We start from the raw sequence: 23110 nt of genomic DNA on the forward strand, positions 1-23110 counted from the left end.
GGCTTTTCTACCCAGGCATCCATATCTGACCTACCTTATCTTTTACATATTGGTTCATGTGGCAAATTATTCCCAAGACAATAGATTTTTGTCTATGTGGATACATCTATCTAGAGGCCAAATTCTTTGCTGTTCTGGCCCAACATATCCAAACCGTACTGGAGGGACAAGAGCCAGGAAAGATAAGAATGGGATGAATCCACTTTGTTCAGTACAGAGCTCCCAGCCCCTGCCCACTGAACAGGGAGGGCTTCAGAGCCAAGAGCAAAGACCTAACAACCACCCAGAGTCCTGCTGTGCACAGCACTCTGTTTGGAAGCATCTTTTGGGAAAGTATTGATTTAATTCCCTCATGTGTGCATAGACTTCTGCTCTAATAAATTACATATATATGTGTGCATCTATATACACACACACATTTGGTGAATTTTATTCTATATAATGGCTTGACATGCTTCTATGAAAGCCTCTGGGAAAGAAGAACAATATGAAATAATAAACAGACCAGCTTCTTACTAGGAGACAATTTTGTGTAAATTAAGTTATATGAAATGTATTAATTTTAAACATCATCTTGATTTATGACAAAAATCAAGATTATTGAGTCTCCTCAGCTGTAATTTGCCTTTTTTTTTTTTAAAGCGAAAACATCTGACTTGGAAGTCATTCGTTCTCTACGACAGTAACATTTTCCTTTTACATTTACCTGGGCTCTCTTGGCTATATTTGAAATTTCTTGTTGTACAAAGCTGCAGAGACAATTTCTGCTGTGCTTTGTACTTTTTAAACATCAGTGAGTATCCCCTCTCATTTATCTCATTTATCCCCACAGCTGGCTTGAAATTCTGTTCCTATCCAAAAGACAGAGGTGGGACCATGCCGAGGAGGTTCACTGTTTTAAATACAGCTATTCACAGAGCTTTAATTTAAGGGTTCAAATTATAGTGACCTCTAGTCTAATCAATGCCAACTCAGTTTCACTGCCAGAAGCAATATTAGGCTATCTACACATATGATTTCTAGGATCATGGTGACTAGAAGAGTTATGAGTTAGACTAGAAAAATGTTTGAAATATTGGTTAAAAATTTAGAACATCAGTGAAATAATTTCATTTTTCTACCCAGTGCTCAGCCAGGTATAAACTTGGAGAACATGCATACAAAAATATGACAATAAACACTAGCATATTTTAATAAAAGCTAAAGGGAAAAAACCTAATCAAATCTGTTATGCAGTGTTGCTAGGAGGACTGACTGCATTAAGGCTTTTGTGAGTCTTACAGACATGCAGATATTTCGTTTTTAGAACCATTCCAGCAGTGCTAAGTCAGGCTTGGAGAATAAAGGTTTGAAGAGAAGGTACAAAAGGAAGCCATTTACCTAGCTTTGCATAAAGCCTGGGACAGACAACAGCACAGAACATCTAGAACATTTAATAGTGAAAAGTGTAAAGTATGAAAATGTACCAAGATTGAAGGAAGGAAAGGAAGGGGGTTTTGTGACATAACAGTCCAGTTTCATTGAAACAAAGAACTTGAGAAAAATTACAGAACACCAGCATAAGAAAGTGAATTTTCAGCTCTAACCTGAATATTCAGGTCTAATTGTATATATCTAACTATTCCTGTCACAAGGGGTGACGTTACAGAATGCTAAAAATCCAGGTAACATGGTAATGGGGCTACTGTCTCACTGTCAGCCTCTTAGGGAGTCAACTGAATTGCATTTCCCAAATTCTTTGTGCTTCAGCACCTTTTCAATCCATGCTGGCCTTAGTAATATTTGTACACTCCTGCACCTAAGTTAACAACCTCCCTGTCCTGCGTGACACATCTGCAAGTTGGAAAGCCACCAGAGATGACCTGGTCACAGCTGCAGTAAAGCCACTTGGTCAGGTTTAGCAGGGTCACTAAAACCAATTCAAGTCTACAACTCATGAATCTAACTAAAAACACTCTCCTCCTCTTCTCAGCTATGGCTTGGTTAATTGATTTTGGTGATATGGACAAAAATCCAAGTAGCACCAGAAGTTTTTAAAAGCACAACTCATTGTTAATATAAATAAATCAGGAAACACTCCAAAACCAGTTCTATACCACCTGGCCTTAAATAAAAGATTAACATGGATAGTTGGAAATACATTCTCACTGCTGTCCCCTGCAACCTGAAAGATGACATGCACCTCAACTCAGCAATAAATTTTAGCTGTTACTTTCAAAATGGTGAATAGATTCTCTCAAATTACCCTGGAATAAGGCACCATGACTAACATATGTTTTCTATTAGAATTACAAAAAAAAAATAAAAATTGAAAGAACACACTGAATATGGAAATTCTGAAATCAATGTCCTTATGAGTGGAACAATGACAAATTTAAGAGGCCTAAGTAAACTGCAATTATAAATGACTAGAAGACACAATTTAACAAATTTCAAACCAAAAAGGACAGATTGCCCTATTTGCCAAGGGCAGTCTCACAGCATCTTGCACAGAGTGCAGAAAGATTTTACCAAAGGAAATCAGAAGAGAATTACCTCAATGTGGGGAACTTCCACAGCTATCTCTAGAGCCCTCCTTGCATCACAGCGAGAGAGACACGCTTCAGTAGCAATATGGGGAGGAGGAGGAGAATGAAGAGGATGAAGAAAAGGAGAAATGACTGCTATTACTAATTGTCCTAACTGCTGGCATGAGGAAGATGTACTCCCTTTTCAGTTTTAATGTTTTTCAGGAGCACAAGTCTCAGGCTGATAGAACAGAAAGGCTATCTATCTATCTATCTATCTATCCTAAAGATACTAAGGGACAAGGCTCTAACTGTATGTAGGAGAAGCATACATTTGGAAGGCAAATTGCTATTTAGAAAAAGATGAACATTAGGGAGGTAAAAAAAAAAAATAACCCCAGACATTCTGTAGCCACACAAAATACAACTACATAAGCAAAATTCATCTACTCACAACAAGCCTGGAAAGGGTAATGATAGTGGACATTAATTACACTAACAGGTCAAATTATCTTGCTGTAGCCATGTGGTTCTATAAAATACCAGCTTATTTTTAGTGCATTAAATTAATTTGAACCTTGAAGTTTCTAAGTGAAGAAAAGTTTCCTACACTTTTCTAAGACCACCTTTATTTATGATGAAAAAAATTTCTCTAAAACACATTTTGTATGTTAAATTATAATACACACTCTGATTGCTAAAGAGGCAAAACCAGACTTAAGTCAAGACAGACCTCATAAGGCATCATAAATATTCACACAAGTACTATTTTTTCTATCTCCAGAGAATATTTGCCCATGTATGACAAATGACAAAAGGTATTAGAATTAACATAAAGAGCAATAGTTTCTAGCAAGCAACACATTAAGATGAATTTTCTATGTTTGAAATATTATTCAAGTAAAATATAAATCACACACTGTAAATTAAAAAAAAAAAAAAAGACAACATATTTGGCCAAAAATGTCATGCAGATGATAGTGGATTGTCCTGAATTACACCAAACAGCTGTGATAATTTTACTTCCCTAGATTTATGAACAATTAATACCAAAAAACTGTAGCAGTTCTAGTCTTGTTCAGCTAAGAACATGCAAAATGGAAATATTTAATTTGATTTGCAAATATTTAGGAATAATTAAACTACAATAGTAATATGTATTCCCAAAGCAACTTTTAAGTGAACATACATTCTTCTACAATGTCCTGAAAAACCTTCATCTGAATCCTGTAAATGCAACAATGATATAGATTATAGGGCATTAACTGATGTGGACTGCCTCTCTCAGAATGGAAGCAAGAATACTAGCTGCAGCTGAAAGGAAAACAAGCAAGATTATGCAAAGATTATTTTACATTAAAGAAACAGTGAAGCATAAAATAAAAACTTGTCTTTTAAGCCATCATGATGATCTTTTCTACTTTAAGGTCCTCCTACTTAATAGAATTTTCTTTTAAGTAAATGCAAAAACAATAGGAAGGCTTTTCACCTGATTGCCATGTAATCCTATTGATGATATTCCAAACCCATCCATTATTACATACATTTTCACTAATGGATGTGTCTCTAAAATAAATTTTTATTGGTATTTGTTTTTTGTTTGTTTTGGGCAAGCTGCTATTTATCCATCGTTAGTAAATACAGCTGTGTTTGGTTGCTGACTTTTGTGTGTTTCAAAACTAAACACACAGCACATTAGTGTAAGGCTCTGAGGAACCTTACTGTTTTCTGTTAAAAAGATTAATTTGTTACTGAAAATCAGGGAATTAAATTTTTCATGTTCCACCTTGTTCTGTATTCTAAAACACTATCAGATATACTTAAACTACTCCTAAAAAAGGCTTGCCCATAGATGTTTACACAAGATGTAAATTCCATACCACTCTTAAGCAATTATCTAAAATAGCTAACCTTCCTTAGAGTAAAATGTTCCCTTAGTGTCTAATCTAGAAAATCTTTGCTGTACTGAAATAGATTTTTACCCATTGCCAAGGGACAAAAAAATTCTTCTCTGAAGCAAGCGTTTATTTTATCCTAAAACTTTACAATGTTTTTCTAATATTATAGTCTTTTGGTTGAATAAATTAATAGATCCAAGTCCAGGCTGGATGGGGCTCTGAGCAACCTGGTCTAGTGAAGGGATTTGGAGCACCATGGCAGGGTGTTTGGAACCAGGTGATCTTTAAGATCCTTTCCAACTCAAACTATTCTATGATTCCATAATTGAATTGTCTGTCTCTGATCATTACAATTTTTCACTTCTGGACTTTCTTAGCCTGCCCATTGTAGATTGAGAATGTAGTGTTCCATTCTTGAGAGGAATCTTTATAGTCATAAATATGACTATTTAGCTACACTTTTCATAAAGTATCATAAATAAAGTGTGGTTAATTATTAAGTTGCAGTCAATTTATCTTAGGTAGAAACAAATACAATATAACTATGGGCTTCTAAGTGAACAGCAGTGTACAAAATAATTTTCAAAAATTCAGAGTACATGGAATATTTCAAGATGGAACTCAGGAGAAATACATTTAGTTACTGCTGTTCACCTTAATTGGAAAAAACACTGTTGCAACTCCGTTCAAAGGGAAGAAAGGAACAAACTGAGTATGTATCAGCAATTCTTTTATCAAATCTAGAGTAAATGTCCTTGGGAGTCCATATAGAACTCTCTGTCATGTTCAGAAAGACTATGCCTTATATTGAGAGTTCAGCTGAGCTCTTTCTTGCTCTTACACTGCACCTTTTTTTTTTGTTGAAGCTTTCCGTGCTGCTTTCTAAAAGTATAGCTATTTGAAGTAGACAGATTGGTTACCTTTTCTCTATCATTCATTAAAATAATTTTCATCTATCAAATAGTTCTACTGACACGTATAGTGAACAAATTACTTACACATATTTTCCTTCAAAAAATAAAAGGAAATTGTGTTTACCTTTTTGTGAATAAAAAGTCTTCAAAAGTATTTGCTAGCTCTGGCCACATACTGTCAAATTTTCCAGAAGATGCGTGCTGCCTTGCAACAGGTAGTCCAATGGAGAGAACTTTGAGAAGAGAAGACACAGCTAACTTCCATGTGCTTTCAGAAGGACATGAGTACTTCAGACTAAGAGGTATTCTAAGTGTCTGCAAAATGAAAGTCAAAACAAAATTTATATTTGCTCAGACAAATCTAAGATTACAGCAAGTTTCTGCACAAGATCTCAGAGGACACTGTCATAGGTGGCAGTACACATCCCTACCTTTTATGCTAGCATATGAGATGGCCTGTTACAAATGCAATTCTGAAGACAATTTATCATGTACCAGCTGGCTAAAGCACAGGTCTATAGCCAAGTACAAGGTCAGAAATTAGAATTGATCCATTATCATTTACACTATGAAATCACATACTAATTTGCTTTTTCTGTATTGTCATCCACCATTTCTGTTAAGTCTGACAAATGGGCTTTCCTAACATCTAAGAGACTGCAGGCAATCTGTTATCATGAATGTATTCAGTCTCATTCCTATAAAGCCATCCCAAGTGCTTCCACAGTAAAGAAAAAAAGCCTCATTGAATTTAAACTTTTCCCAGTAAAGCTGAACTTTAAACACTGCAACACAAACACTGGAAGAAATCTGGGCATTATTGACTGTTAAACCACATGAAATTTGAAAGAAAGAACAGTAAGTGAAATTCTAAGATAAAGGCTACAATACAATGTAAAGCAAATGTAAAGCAGATGAAAACACAGCAAATGTTAAGTCTTTTATATAGTCATATTCGATATCTATAAAACAAAGTCATTAATAAATTTTAAAACATTAGGCATATGAACTATTTACACTTATATGCATTCCTTTTAGTATTGTTAGTCAAACCTTAGAACCTGATAGTAAGTTATCTTGGAAAACCAATTATTTACTTGACATTTCAAATACAAAGCGACTAAATTCAGGTACTATATGTATGCTCCCCATGCCTTTAGTGCAATCTCTGAACTGAGGAAAGCAAAAGGAGGAAAGACTCACTCTGATTCTCATGAGGGAGTCAAATACAATTAACTCTTTATGGCAAAAAATTCTGACAGCTAGAATCTAACCCTAAAGATAAACAGAACTTTTTTTTCTGCTGCTATTGGTCATATGTGTCAAATCTAATTCCAAATCAACATGGGTTTAGAGACAGGAAAAATAAATTTAAAAGCATTTTCATATATCACAATAGATCATATTATCATCAACTGCATATGTTACAAAAAAGTGGTATTTCTATCAGTCTCAGCAATCCCATTAAAATGGAAGTGCAACTGCATTAGCTTTGAAATATAAATATTTAATTCATAACAGATTTCAAATAATATCACCTTTTAAAACACATTCAGGTTTTTAAAGGTCTATACAGGAAAATCCTCATGTCAGCCAAGTCAAACAAGCTAGGTCAGCTAGATTTTTATTTTCCAAAAATATTACTGGAAAATAATTCTTCTATTATTTACTAAATTTTTTTTGCTGAAATGGAACGATCAAAAAATGTGAAGCATTTGACAATTAGACTTTAAAGGTATATTTGCTCACCTGTAACATTTCATATCTGCATTGACACATGAAGTCATTGAAAGCAAATCAGCAGTAACAGAGCACACACCCCTGAAGCATATATGCCAGCCTACAGAAAGTGGGCTTTGGCCTTCAGTGCCGTATTTACTAACAGGCCTACTTACCACACTCAGGTGTGCATAACACTTTCAAAGATGAAAATTTGGTGGCCTAACACATCTGTTAATTTTTATCTTAACAGTGAAATGCTGATGCTGACATTACTCAGCTAAGAACAATACATATAGACTAATAAATAGCCTTTCAGCTCCAAAAGAAATTATTCCCTGCTGCTCATCTCCATAAAATATCAATCTGTTTAGTACAGCTGGAAGCTTCCCAGGAAGAGTTTGTTGACACTAGCTGAAAATAAAACTCATGATTTTCAATATAAGCTCATTAAATTCAGAGCACATGCAGGTCAAACTTGTACCTTAATAATATTCTGAAGAACCTTCTCTGTTACCACAGCTTTATGGCAAGCTGTCTTTTGGTATAAGTCCACCACAACTTCCAATGATCTCTCTGCAAATGGTACGTAATTCAATGCCACCCATTCCGCCTAGGAAAAGGAATTAGTCAATTACAAAATGATATGTGAAAACATATCAATTAAGGAACAAAGTGTATGTTTTGCACTGAACTCTCAGTTTAATGCATGCAAGGTTTGCTAAAAATATGGTCCAAGCAACAAAACTGCAAATACAACGTAGTCTGGCTATGAAATGTACTCTACATTGAAGTAAAGTACATTTAAGTAGGAGAAATGTTGCAGTCTAAGCAAGACAACTACATTAGGACAATCTTGAAGGAAATTTAACTCACCGGTGCAAATAGTTGTATCTAGTGTGATTCCATTGTGTTGCAGGACAAACAGAATAAGAAGAATTAATACATACATACATAATAGTTACCTCTTTGATTACACCGAACAAGATGCTCATGCTTAGTGAACAGCAGTGTACACAGATAAAAAGAATTACTGAACACGTTCCATTTCTTTACAGCACGTGCAATTCAAAAATCTGCAGCTTGAGGGAATTTTCTCCATTCAAAATTATCATGTCTCTGTGCTTAATTTAGTATCTCTTATAGGACAAATTATTTTAGATTAATTCATGTACAAATTGAGATACACTTGTCTGGTGTCCAAGCCAGACCTTTCCTCCATGAAGGAATACAAGGTATAAAAGCAAAGAAGAATGCAAAGAGAGTAAAAGAAGATAACAAAAGCATGTAAAAAAACCTTATTACACAACATGCAGTTAAATTTTTACAGACTGAACAAATGCATCTTGCTGAACAACCTATATCTGAAGCTGAATTTGATTAACCAGCCAAGTGAAACAAGTGAGATTTCTAATTAATTACCTGATTATACTTTGCATTTGCAATGTGCTTTGTTTCCAGCTGTCCATACTGTGGAGGCTTGCAGGAGAATTCTACAAAGGCCAGCAGTTGGTCAAAGATTGCAGGATACATTATCTGCATACCTTCTGAGCCCACACATATAGCCTTTATCAAAAGAAAACACAAAAGTTTAATATATATTTATTGAGCTTTTGCTTTAACACCCGCATCAGTACAAGGAAAAATCTCCATATAAGACTATGCATGGGTTGAGCTGTATGAAAGGTAGTGTATAGTTCCAATAGTTTAAGGAAATTAAGTTTTGTTACTTTATTGAATAAAGTGGCAAGATACCTTGGCTTATATAGTTCAGTAAATACAGCTATCTCATCCAATAAAAGATAACTTTTCTTCACAAACTCTGCTTTGACTTGTCAGTAAAATAAAGTCTTACATGTCTTGTATTTAGATCTCAGTATAGAGATCTTCTTTAAGTTCTACTTCAATAAACATTTAAATCTCAAAAGTAAATCATAGAAGGTTTCAAAAAGTAGTTAAAAGACTGTCTTATAGAAAGGAATATAAATAAAATGAGAATTATATGGTTTAGTATAGATGAAACTCATAATCTTGCTTTAAAATGTGAAATATTTCAGGTACAGTGTACTTATACTACAAAAAAAGCCCAAACCCCCCTATAGTACAACAGTGAAAGTGTAGAACAGGAGTTCTAATGAGAAATAAAAAGACAACAAAGAACAAAGCAAAGGGTGTAAAATGGGCTCAACATATGGAAACCTGAGAAGAGATCCAAAGTTCCCTTCCATTCCCATGTTCTTGAGTTGTAATTATGCCCTTTGTTAGTGAAATCACATTATAAAATATATTTATTAAACTAGTCAGGGTTCAGTTTGAAAAATGTTAGGTTTTTTTCATGCTATTCAAAATGCAAAGTTGTTCCACAGCTTCTGAGAAAATCAGAACTGACCCAAGCCTTCCTGTATCAGCAAAGAACCTGATCCTACACGCAAACACAGAAATGTTTTGTTTCAAAGATTGCAAATATTTACATACTCTTCTTTAATACTTCCACTAGCTTCTGTGTGTACTCCTGAGAGTATCAATTGATTTCAAGAGAGGAAGAAGGTACTCTGGCCTAAAGCAAAACCATCTGACACATGGCCTTTGCTTCACATCAGCACTGGCTGTCTGCCTCGCCTGTGTTTATACAGTCGAGAGAAGCAATCACGCAGCTTCACAGAGCTTCCTGATGTCCAAGAATACTTTAACTAATGTTTTTAGGAATTTCAGTGCTGTTTTGTTAGTAACATAAGCATAGGTGGGATGGGAGATTTGAGGTACTGTCTTACGAAGTCTGTATTTGCAAAGGCTTGTAACTGCCATGGTAACCCATGGACATTGGGAGGGGGGGGGATTGTTTAGAAACCTTCAGCTAAAACATCTTGAAGAGAACAAGAGTATAATAAGGTACAGTTTTTCCTCATGTTAAAAACTCTGGTAACCCCTTCTCTGAAAAGCCCTAATGCCTGCAGCCTTTGGAAACCAAGATCATCTGGATAAGGAGACTAAAAAACAGAAAAATCTGACATGAATAAATGACTGATCCAATGGGAAAAACAGGATTTAGGCAGGACTGACTTGCTGGAGAAGGGAAGATAAAAAAGGGTCAAGTCTGACTGGAGAAAGATAAAAACGTAGTAGACATACTGGTTTTAAAACTTCATTATTTATACACCCATTTACAAAACTGAGATTTAATACTAACTTCTATCCAAGCAAACTGAATTGAAATTTAATCAAAATAATTCACTCCATAGCATTTCCATGGCAAAGATGGTTGGAACTAGATCATCTTTAAGGTTTCTTCCAACCCAAGCCGTTTTATGATGCTATTCTTATACCTCTGTTTTCAAAATACATGAATGAGTATTTGTTAAAACCGGCAACTAAAGGAAAGGCTACAAAATAAGATTTTACCTTACTTGTTTATGTTTGAGATTAATCAGCTCACACTGAATTTTGCAAGGAAATATTTTACAACTGCAAAAAGAAAGAAGCAAGCACTACTATGTTCTTTTTTGGCTTTCAGAGAAAGAGCATCATCATTTATTGCTTACACTCACTTGCACGAAGGGCAGTCTTTGAGGATGAGTTCTATAGTAAGAATTTCTTAAGCAGAGATGCAGTATTTTCCTTAAATAATTGATTAATAAGAGGCAAGAATGCAGGTAATCTGCCAGAGAGCCTTCTATATTTTATGCTTTGTGTAAACTGTAAGTTCTCATAATCACTGTTCTTTCTGGACTGCTCATGACAGCACCTGGACATCATATCGAGCACTGTGGGACTGTTCCTCCATCTCCATATACAGACCTTCAGTATTAACATCAGCAGTACTTCAATATTAAATGGACAAGTAAATGGCTACAAACACAGCACAACACTTAAGATACTTCTGTAATCAAGCAAAAGCACATTTCATAAAGATTACACCATTCCTTTCAATGCAGAACATCTGTTTTGCAGCAGGAATGGAGATCAGATTGTTATAATACAACACACGGTGCAATTATAAATAATTGTTTTAATCGTGTTTAAATCACCACACTATAGTTCTAGAGAGAAGAAGTAAGACACACTGTAGTTTACCTTTCACACACTAGAAGTTACATTATTACCTTTTGTAAAACATCTAAAGCTGTAAGCACTGCTTCCTGTAAACTTGTCAAAACTGCTTCAGTGTAAGATGGAAGGATGAAAGGGGAAGCATCTGAACTGATTGGAACTGAAACAGCACCGTGCAAAATGACACCCAGCTTCTGGAGATCATCCATGCTGAAACCAGTTTTGATGTGTTGGTAAAGAGCTGGGAATATTTGAATTAAAGCTGTAAGAAAAGGCTGGCTGGGAATGAAAGTCAATTTATCACAAGTAATTGGAGGCCTTGTACTTTCTGATCCAATCCTATACCAGCTGTTCCAGGCTGCCCACCAAAGATTCAAATCTTCAATCTCATCTGTTATTACAGGAGGTTCAGATCCATTGTATCTTCCTATTCTTTCTCCTATGGAGTCAGTTCTCATGAATGATCTGCCAAGACTAGTGGCAGTTGTTGTCCCTACCACCAAAGGTACAGAAACATTGATAGCAGGTGGTGTCTCAGGCTTCTCAGAGTCTCGAACAGGAGAAACAATTTGTAGGATCTCCTGGAAGCTTTTCAGAGCAGCCAAGGAAACTTCATTGTTTTTGCTAAGTGCTGCTGACTGGATGTGATCAAGAAGAACATCCCAGGCTTGGGAAAAGTCTCCTATTTAAAAAAAAGAGAGAGGAGGGGGGGAAAAAAATCAATTTGGAACTTGTTTCCTATTCCCATTCTCACCCACTCCACCTCTCTAAAAGGCTGCTCATGTACTTGTTACTCTAATACACAAAAATTTCAAGAGATTAGGTGGCCACTTGAATGACTTTCATATCAGTTCAACCATAACCTGAAAGAATGAATGTGACAGAGAAACACGTAAATATGGAGAATGAAACAACATACCTATCTTCATGCTAAATTTGCTAGCAAAAAAATCACATACCGCATCCCATACCAGCAAAATACATTTTCTTCATTCATATAGTGAAACAGATTTGTCCTCATACATGCCAGATGCCTGTTGATTTCAAGAAGGGTTAAGCCCACACAAGAAATTAAGGGTCAAATCTATGCTCATGCAATGCATTTATAAAGAACTGATTTTGAAATGCTCTGGTAATTGTACTGTGGAAAGATTTCATTTGAGGCATTTGAGTTTTTCATTAAATTTAGCCTTAGCATTCAATTTTCTATATTACTAATTACAGGGTTTGAATAATTAAAGTAGTTCTATTTTTTACTTCAGTTTTAACTCAAGTTTAATATAGCTTAAACTCTACCACATTTTTGCAAATGACTAATGCACTTATTAGCTGTTAATATGTTGATACCTGTATCACAAATGACCAAAATGAAATACAACTTATATCTAGTTAATATACATTAATTGTATACTATAGGATGCTAAAGGTAGATTAATCTAATGAGAACTTTGCTTTGTAAGCTATACATTCTCTATTTCTTTTGTCCTTTTTCCTTGTAGAAATTACCAAGCTATTGTAAAATATTACTACATACAGCTGTACAATGTAAATGTTCAATACTCCATTGACTTTACAGGTAAGTTCTCCTTATGTTCTAAGAGAACTGTTAAATTTGCCACAGTGATGACACAGAAGAGTTCCAGGCAAAGTGCTGCATTCCCTCAGACAAAAGGAAAAGCATGTTCTGACAAAAACAAAGAGCAGACAAAATATTATTGTTACCAGTCTACTATAATTTAAAGCTATTTAGCACCCAGAATTGGGACTGAATTGTGACTACTGAGATTTAATCTCAAGTACTGTGACACAGAAGAGGAAATCTGTAGTTACAAAGTTTGGCTCTAAGAGCATGAATAAATAACTCCATAATTTTCATAACATTTGAGGTGACACAACATTTTTGAGCTAAGGTTAAGATTTTAAGATTCTTGCCCAGTACTTAACTGGAAAGAAAAGCAGAAAGTTTATCATTGTGTCTTTTAATAACTATAAATTTTACCTAGAGGCTGCAGTAAGTATCTCCTGGTGTTAAATATTCTTGCAACTCCAGCCAGTGTTAATACCCATGTCTCAGCCCACTGTTTCTCAGCTGTATCCCTTGAGTGATGAATGAGAATGTTGCCTCCTCCTGATTCAATCTTTTCTTTGTCAGCTGTCGTAGAAGATTCTCGAACCCTATCCAACAGGTGAAATAAAACCTGTAACAGCCAGAAAAAAAGAGGAAAAATGCAACTTTTCAAATAACATAGTTGTATTCATAGTAAACCAACAAAAACCAGTAATTTTTTCATTTTCCTTTCTGTCACTACGTGACCCTGAAAATTCCCTTGTCCTAAATAGTCTCCACAGCAGCCAAGATTAACAATCAGTCAACTGATGGCCACTTGAGAAGGGCTGGAAATAGCACACAAATCCATAAGAACAGTGTCAGCACCAACAAAATGCTAAAACCAGTGGATCTCAGACAGGTACAACAGGCAGGCTCAAATATAGCCTAAAGTCTCCATAAAGCACAACAAACATGACTGTGACTTAGAACATAGCATTTGATAGATCCTCTCGAAAGATTAAAGAGAGAATGCAAAGCAAGGCTCAATTTAATAACAGATCAGCCCAGTTACATCAAACAGCCCCTCAAACATCTCCATTTTCACAAAGAAGTAATTCATTCTTGTAGGAAGTAAACCATCTTTTTATGAAACTCCTGAGTTAAAAAAAAATAAATCAGATATTAAAATTATGTTTTAGAAGAGGCTTTAAAGGCCAGAGGAGACAAAGTGTAAAAAACATTCCCAAAACCCAAGAGATCAAATTTCTGCCACCTTATGTTATCTTTTAAAAGTCTTAATAAATTATCTAAGTGATAACAGTTATTAAATGGGAAATGGCCAATGGTTATTAAAACGTAAATGCTCTTTACAAAACCTTCAGAGGAAGCTTACACATCATACCTTCCATATTACTGTGTGCCACGTTGAATGTTGCAGTAAAGTTCCGTGAGCACCAATAGTAGAAAACAATGTCTGCCCAGCACTCTTTCTAACTGCAGGTCGGGGATCCACACACAGTTCTCCAAGTTTGGCATACAGGCATAACCAAAGACAGTCAAATGGTGATGCAGGATGAAAAGGTCTGTTCAGCATCACTCCCTTTTCTTCTGCCTGTTTCTGCAACACTGCTTCTTCTTTGTTTAGCTCCTTTTCAATTATTTCACCTCTTTGGAAAAAATAATCTGAAATATTCCACTACAAAATAAATAAGACATATGGTGCTGTACAATAAAAATAGGGTTATGCTCTTAATGATCATGAAATAAATTGCCTCTTATTTTCACAAAGTATTTTGCAACGTATATCAAGATAAAAATTTCCCTACATCGGTGAAATAAGATCAGCACATAAATATTGCAAGATCCAAAAATTACTCTTCTTTCTCAGCTTTCAGGTTCCCGTTATAGGGGGCACAAAAAGAAAGTATTAAAAATAATATAATGATGAACATGGTTATAACAATTCCTGGCAATAGTAAGCCAGGAATCATGGAGAGTAAAGTTAAGATGTGCTCACTCAATTTACCTATGATTCCAAATGACACCATAGGAGTCCAGTAAAAACCCAAAAAGCTAGGCTGTGGCTTTCATTTGTATAACTGACTACAGATAAGTTATCATTAAAACAGAATAGCAAAAATGAAAGCCAGAAGCAGCATCACTGTAAGTAAATAAAAAACTCACCAGCAAACCAATTGAAGTTAAGCTAATATTTAGCTCTTGATTGTGAAGTCCAAAGCTTCCTGCAACTTCAACAACTATCTGCAGACAAGTACATGGCATTGTAGGAAGGAAGTCAGTCACAACCAGCTGAAGACACTGGAATGCAGTCCGTATTAAGGACTCTCTTAAAAAAACAAAATAAAAAAAAGCACACACACACTCATTTCGCATTTCTTCAAGAGCATGAAAATATTCTGAATAAAATACCTCAAATTAATGTTTCTGAGAAGAATTTTGCACCATTTTAAATGGGTTTCTTGAGATATAATTTTAAGTTGAAGTTTAAAATTCTGATGAAGTAGTTTAGCCCATGTTAACTACCTAGTGGAGTTGAAGTTTAGACTTTCCAGTGGTCCTTAGCTAATTTTATTTAGTTAAGTCCATTTCTCTGTTTTAGAGTTCTAAGACTTGCTAGTTAAAGTGTTGTGTTAGCCAGAACATTAGAAAAAAAACCAAAACACAATGGACAAAGAGAGAGCTTAATTTAAGCATGATAATCTTCCAAAGAGTAAGCTGTTCTGAAGAATTTCTTGTATCAGCACTTACAAATTATTTCAAGTATGACAAACAGGTGGGCAAAATTTGTTTTTATTAGGAAAGATGCATGCTAACATAATGGTAGTCTTACTTGCTTCAATACTACGTTATTCAAACAAAAACTTTTCAAAATATCTACCATTAACTAGACCCTTAACAATTACTTTCCTTTCAGAATTAGATTCTGAATACAAACATACAGTACAGAAAAGGTATGCAAGAAGGAGTTCTCAGAAGCAGTAAGGCCATTTACAACTAAAATCTTGTTTAGTGAGAGACAAAATGAAGGAATCAAAAGGAGTGGTGGAATGTAGGTAACACAAAGTAGGGAAGTTGCATTTAAATTTCACTGCAGGGGTTTTTCAATGTTTAATGTACAATAGAAATAATTTCAAAGCTTTGTAATACAGAAACTTGGTGTCCTTCAGGATATAAACCCTGGGAAAAAATTCAGACTATAGATGTGTCAGTTACCTATTGCAGAATTACAAATGGAGCGGTTTGGTTTTTTTTTTAATTAATCCAAAATCAAAATCAGAGGTGGGTCATTTCCATGGTATTGTAATAGCCAACACAATATAGAAACCAGAGGAATATAGAAGAAACTTCACATGGACAGTAATGGTATAAATAATAATTCTCTAATATGATGAATACTGCAGAGAAACATCCATCCTACCATGTAAGATCCAAGTATTTATCATTGCTATACTGATGGAGGATAGACTCACACATTAATTTCCCCGATACTCATTACAGGAGTCTATAAAGCAAAACAGACCCAAAACTGCTACAGTTCTCCCTCCAGTACAAAGTTTCAGAGGTATGTGACCTTCAAGGACTCAAAGAGAAAACAGAAGGAGGCAGGACACCAAAGTATAGTTCCACTACTCATTTTGAAATCCTGAGGTAATGGGAAAGTAACCTGCCTTTCTAAACTTCAAATGCAAGGTTGCAAGAACAAATTCAGAATAGTTTTTCCTAATTAAGGTCCCACACAACTGTGTGTCTGAAACAGGGTTTTAAAGTCCCTCATGCAAGTAGCAACAGTGATACCACTCTTCAAATTGTGGAACTATCCTTGGTATTATAGGTGACCACAAAAAGGTAGCTATAAATGGAAGAAACTTAACCTTAGTGAGAAATCTTAAGATTGTATAGGCCTTTATCTATGTTTAAAATAAACAGAGTCTTTCCAGTGAAAAAGTCTTCAAAGACAGGCTTCCTTTTGCTTGACAGGCTAGTACTGTACAATCCAGAAGTGACCAAAGTATAGTTTCTGGGTATCAAAACAGCATTTTCTGTGTTTATAAACACCTGGAAGGAAATTCTCCAGGAACGGACGTAAATGGATTTCTGTCCTGGAATCCAGGATGCGCACTGATCAGAGGGAAAAAGTTGTGAAGGAAGTCTTGTGGTCAGATTTTCCCTACTGTACTTAATATGATGTGGACAAACAATGCTATGTGGTTGAAGTAGATTATTCCATATGCTTTGTAGGAGGAGACTAAGACATAACACAAGATATCAGTAACATCTTGAGATATCAGCCAGTGAGATATGGTTTTGAGATTTAGTGAGATCTGAAGACTGACTTGAGAAGGAATTTGTGGTGGTTCTAATCCATCACTAACAACAGTGAAAATCAAAAGGCATGCAGGAACACATTGCACCAAGTGTAGAAACAATAACTACCAAGCTTAATTACAAAAAAAGAGGATGCTGACAATCAAGAATGTCCAAATCCTTGGGAATTTTGGTAGATACTACTGCCACTGTAAACAATACTGGTCCAAGAGCAAAATCCGTCAAGCATTTGAAGGGGGTTTAGGTTTTCATATTACCAGAAGACTAAAGCTAAGGTGGGACAAAGGGAGAGATATGCCAAGGAAAATTCTACTGATACTAGAGTGATATGATGACCTATCCTGCTGCTAGTCTTGACTAGCACCTAAAAAAACAATAAATATGGTTTGAGTGTGTGGGTATAATTCTTGGTGCTTACAGTTGCAAAAGCAGATGTTCAATTCACTGCTCATTTCAAAAATACTCCTTGCAACTTCATCTCTCACTTTCCCTTGTGGGCAGAGAATAAGTCCATCTCTACTGGCAACAGAGTCAATTGTGTAAGTCAAGGGATTCGCCCACAGCCAGTAAATAATTTTCCATCCTTCTGCTACCAGCAACCATTTAGGTAGGAAGGCTTCAAGAAAAAAAGAGAGGGATCAGAAGAAAACACACACTAGAGACTGCTGGAAGATTTAAGAAGAAAAAGAAACAATAGATAAAGTGAGCAACAGCTGATTCACACAGAAGTATCAGCAAGAACCAGAGATGTGTCCACGGGAAAGTCAAGATAAAATGAAATGGCACACTGAGTACTTCTCAGTGTATACTGTGTGCTGACTGCAGGAGAACATAGAGTGGAATAATATTCTTGTCTTTTGGAAAATTAATTCAGTAAAATAAAGTGTGTTTCGAAGAATTAAAAAGTGTATTTTTGTTGAGTAAAACTTTTCACAAGCCCAAAAATTACAACAAAACTATGACTGTTGAAGTGGCTATTAAAACACAAAAATATAAGCAGAATTTTTTCTATTGTTCTTAACTTATATGAGTTTAAAATTTTATTCCCACCACTTACCCCTGATCACTTTGGATTGCCCCCATGACTCCAAGCACCAATGGCCAACCAGGTCCTAAGCTGTCACCCTGACTCTGTAAAATTTGTAGCACACACTCCAACTGCTTGATCCTGATATCAGGATGACTAATGTTTGACAGCTCCTTTAGTGGATTCAATAAAAGCAACTGTAGTCTCTAAAAGTAAACAGTAAAGCATATTAAGAATGCTAACATTTAACTGACTCTTAAGTATTTTTATGTATAAGTGAAAGCATACATTACCAATTAAAGATTCATTGAATTAGTTCAGTAGCTCACTCACTAAATGGTCAAATTCAGACCATAAAGGGTCTTTGCAGAAAATCTATCTTCCTGGCTCGTGTTCTCCAGGTTCCCCAGGAAGCAGCTACAGATGCAGCTACAGTTGCATAAAAAGTATCATGCAACTTTATGCTCACTCAGCAGGGCTACACTCAGCTTCCTATCCAAGGGAGCTTGGAAAAAATATCCAATGAGTCTCAGTAAATATATTAGAATGTTTTATTAATCATGGCTTGAACAGCTGTAATTTAGAAGGTTAGGCAACACATTTTTTATGTGCCACAGCATCACATATATACTGCTAAACATTCTGGAACTGTTTTGCACTTATGAGAGTGACCCATAAGTTGTTCTAAGAAATGGACATAATATGCAAGCATCACTCTTTGTTAGGTATTTCAAACCAAAAAGGATAGTTTATTAGAATGCATGTGGTGGTTCACAGTAGTTACATCTAATGTAACATGTTACAGCTACAGACTTTATATACTCAATAGTAAAGTTGCTTATGAATGAAGAAGGAAAGCATCTGCTCTTAAACTTACTTTACCTGATTTTGAGATAATGGAGGATCATGTCTGAATGTCAGTCCTGCTTTAATGAGAGAAGTTAAAGCTTCTGCTCCCCATTCTCTCATTCTGGAGTTGGGATGCTGACATACCTGAAAACGCAGCAATGTTTTGTTTAAAGTCCTTTTATTTAACCAACATATATAATACATTAAAAACTGGTATTTTAATTATATTAGAATGTAATAATTGTATAAGAATGATACAATAAATCTCTATATGATAAAATTTGGCTTCATAGTAAAAAAAAGAAATTTATCTTTTGGATAGACATACCTTCTGAATAAGGAAGCAATAGGAAGCAGTGAAAGACACAGAAGGAAACATAATGAAAATTACATATATAATTCAAGTAAATAAATTTTCCCAAAAAATAAACTAACTGTGAATTCTGATAATGATTAATTAAAAAACAGCAAACAACCCTTCAATAAATGCCTAAGACTCTCAGGTTTAACTTAACCTAAACGTACAAAATTGGAAGTTTATCACACTGCTTAACATTATCAAGTAAGGAACATCATAGTAGCCAACAAAGAAAGTGTCTTCTAAACTCTCAAATACAAAAAGTAACTAGATACTGAAGATAAAATAAACCTCACACTCCATTAATTTAAAAACTTGAGAAAGCAATAGTGAGCATCTTTTAACTTGAGTTTCAAATGCATACCTTCATTTCTCTTTGTTTCTAAATTCTTAAACCTAACAACTTTGCTAACTGCTTTTTTTAGAATATAAAATTTAAAAACATTGTGCATATTCGTTTCTTAGATAGCTAGTATGAACTGTGCTGTATCTAATACATTACCCTCAAACTAATATGGGAAGTGTGCAGTTTCTTTGACTGCTACATTTTCACACCCACCCTTCCAGCCCTAGCTCTAATGGTGTGAGAACCCAGAGTCAAGTCCAAAGCAGTATCGTAAAGAAGGCTGATGCCTTTTATTGGTGGACCATTCTCTTATCAACCACTAGCCAAACTGAAAAGGAGAGCAATGTAAAAGAGCTAGCTTAACGTTTAAAAATGCAGACAAGAAATAGCCATTCTCCTGATTTACTTACACTTTTAAACTATATAAAATAAGAAGAGGGAATTTGAAGTACTTCATGCTCTGATTCTGCACAGATAACCAGTTCCAGAACCAGGGAACAAGCTATGCCCTCAGGTTGTGTTTAATTGAATTATAGCTATGTTTTCTCCTTCCTTACTGTACCTCAATAATTTACGTTTAAAAGGAAATAAGGCAGTACTCTGAAAGCAAATGAAAGACTCCTATATTTCCTATAAAACAGAGTATTTCCTATACAGTGTTTTTTCTATAAAATAATGGCAGATCATCCGTAAGGCATGGGTAACAGATTGAAACAGACTGCTCCCTAGATGAAAACAGTCTCAAGATGAGCATGGTGAAACTTATTGTCTTGTAGAGCAAAAAATAACCAAGAGAAAGAGATGCCTGTGCTTTAAGTCTTTAAACCCAAAAGTACTAAGATTTTTTTCTCCTTGATAAAGCAATATGTGGCTTTTTCCATAAATAGACATGGCCAGTCCTTGATAGTGGTTGAAACAATGCACTGGTACTAAGGAAGCGTCTGAGACATTCTGAATTATGAGGCAGAAAAGCCTTCTCCTTTACTCACTCTAAAACAAACCCTGTTCTTACATCTTATTCTCCTATATACTTGTGTGGAGAATTAAAACTAAAGTTACATTCAATCACCTGTTTTCAGCTTTCAGTTCAAAATGTAAGGTTTTTTCCCTGCATAAAGTATATTTTTCGTGTTGAAGTTAAAATACTGAAGAAATTGCAATAAGATTACGACATTTTTATACTTGAACAGTATTCTCATAAAGAAAGCATTCAGAAGTTAGCTTAAATATTAAAAAAAAACAAACAAACAAACAACCCTTTCTTAGTAAATCACCTGGCTTCAATTCTAGGAAGTTCTGTCTCATAGTCTTCCTAGATATTTGTACTGTGTGAAACAGTAAAACAGGTTTGTGCTACCTTAATTAGAACAAATATATGAAGTATAATTACCAGGTCTTTTTGAACACTTCTGTGTCAAAAATATGTTAAGACTGATGGCACCATAAAGAAAAAGTTATCAAGAGATATTAAAATATTGTAATTTAAAAGTATAATTTCATGTTTAAAGTCAAACCATAATGCATTTGAATTGCAACAATAAAGTGATAAATCAAAATATTTAATAACAATTTAGAAATTTCTTTTAAATTACACCTTTAAAATATATTTCCACAAGTTCTTCATTAATACAAAGTAAATTTTAGCATAAGTGATACATTAGTTACTATGTTATTATACTATAGCTATATTATACTATACTATAGCTATATTATACTATAGCTATTAGTTACCTCCAGAAGATGACCAGTCAGAGGTCTCCAAAGAATCTCAATCCTGTGCATGTTTACTAGTCCCGTTTCCAGCAATTTAGCAACAGCAAAAAGTGATGGTTCCTTAATAAAATGGAATTTGAAGACATGACTTTGAGGCAACTGCGGTAAGGCAAGAGCATTTTGCTAGGGGATTATTTCTAAGCTGAGGCACAGCCCGTTCCAAGCCGCCCAGGCTGGGCAGCTCCCGCGGCAAGCGCAGCGGCGCAGGAGCGGCCACACGGGGGCAGCAGTGTGACAAAAACCGGACACAGACGGGCCAGTCAAATCCCGCCTGTGCACAGCCCTCCCTCCAGCCAGCTCGGCAACATCTTTAGCTACCAAACAGCCTCTGGCCCACTGCGACTTTTCAACTTAAAATTGTATGTGAAACAATCTGGAATATTTCATTTCATAATACCCAAATTCTTTAGCTTTCATTTGCTTCATAAATGCTCGGATGGAATATGATAAATTTCACATTCATCAAATATACCTTTGTATAAGCTTCATTCAATTTTACTTTTCTTTAACTCAACATATAGTCAAAATGATTCCTGCACTGAAATCATTCTCTCTTCAAATTTCTGCTGATTTCTTACTCTAATTTTCAACTGATTTTAAACACAAACTTTGCTTATTAAATTCATTTTCTGTTGCTGTAGTAGTAAAATATTATAAAACGTTTGCTGCCTTCATTTTCTCTAGTGTAACAGGTTAAGGACAAACTTTCAGAAACTCTCCCCTGGGCTAAGATTATGACTACGAGAATATATATATCAATCTTACCCACAGGGTCTTCAACCCTTCTGGGCTAAAGGTTGTTTACTGAAGCTGACATGAATACTAACTATGGTTTTCCCAAGTAAATATGACTTATCAAGTTTTTAAATACCTAATTCTCAGGCTTTCTCTGAAATACATGGCAAGAGAAAATTGAAATGAAAATGAGCATCTCACAGCACATACTTGCTACTCAGCATCCCTAACCTCTGAAATTACAAGGGCTTTTAAAGGTTTAATCCACTCACAATCTTATTAATGGAAACACATGACATTCCTTAACTAACAAAAAGCATAGGAACACAGTGAGAATATTCAGACAATCTAGTAACTGTATGAACCATTAAAACAAGATATTCTCTGGTTCATAATTTATTTTTTAATCTAGAGCATCAAAGGTATTACTAGTTTTAGTATTAGAAATAGTTACCTTAAAGGATAAATGTACAAGTTTTCTGCCTGTTTCACAAAAACATCTAAAAAACCCACCAACAACTCTTTTTATACCTTATTGTTTCCATAGGCCATATCCATGGCTTCCAGAGACAAGGAGCAAAGGGCATTTATTAAGTGATGTAAAGACACATCATCAAGGTACCTGAAAAATAACAGCTATCAAAACACTGTCGAGTTTGATATACACATGTTATTTTAATTACAGGGTAAGGTTTCTTACTGTGAGTTTTCAAAAAGTTTTGAAATCATGCTGGATATAGATGGCAGATCAGTCATAACTGCTGTAGTCAGAACCTTGAAAAAAAGACAGAAATAAGTCTTACAGATTATAATAGAAAATACTATATAATCATTAACTGAAAAATAAACAATCATGCTTACTGTGCTTGGCCCTTCCACAGCTCTTCCAGGTTTTAACGCACCCCCAACACTAGGCTTCAGTCCCAGAATCCACACAAGATGCTGAAAAATACAAAAGGATCATTTTTCAGGCAGAGAAGAAATCAGCATTGTACTCAAGCTAACCATCAACCTTCCAGCCAAACAGAACTCAAGAGAAAT

At 35.1% G+C, this 23110-nt stretch overlaps 1 protein-coding gene across 3 annotated transcripts in view; it reads right to left on the reverse strand.

Annotated features, from left to right (window-relative positions):
- The window catches only part of MON2 (MON2 homolog, regulator of endosome-to-Golgi trafficking), a 64711-nt gene that overhangs the window by 7288 nt on the left and 34313 nt on the right, over positions 1-23110 (reverse strand). For 2 of the 3 annotated variants that reach the window (XM_083859854.1, XM_083859856.1), the window contains exons 17-30: positions 22931-23011; positions 22770-22843; positions 22601-22691; positions 21293-21394; positions 18891-19001; positions 18039-18214; positions 14819-14981; positions 14037-14330; positions 13085-13283; positions 11139-11767; positions 8461-8604; positions 7915-7932; positions 7523-7651; positions 5444-5634 (exon numbers count right to left, since the gene is read on the reverse strand). In XM_083859854.1, coding sequence (XP_083715980.1) covers positions 5444-5634; positions 7523-7651; positions 7915-7932; positions 8461-8604; positions 11139-11767; positions 13085-13283; positions 14037-14330; positions 14819-14981; positions 18039-18214; positions 18891-19001; positions 21293-21394; positions 22601-22691; positions 22770-22843; positions 22931-23011 — 2402 coding nt within the window. The remainder of the gene's footprint in view (positions 1-5443; positions 5635-7522; positions 7652-7914; positions 7933-8460; positions 8605-11138; positions 11768-13084; positions 13284-14036; positions 14331-14818; positions 14982-18038; positions 18215-18890; positions 19002-21292; positions 21395-22600; positions 22692-22769; positions 22844-22930; positions 23012-23110) is intronic. The other variant, XM_083859855.1, reaches the window with a different exon arrangement.

Source organism: Zosterops lateralis, assembly GCF_965231275.1.
Source record: "Zosterops lateralis genome assembly, chromosome: 4".
Classification (NCBI taxonomy): Eukaryota; Metazoa; Chordata; class Aves; order Passeriformes; family Zosteropidae; genus Zosterops; species Zosterops lateralis.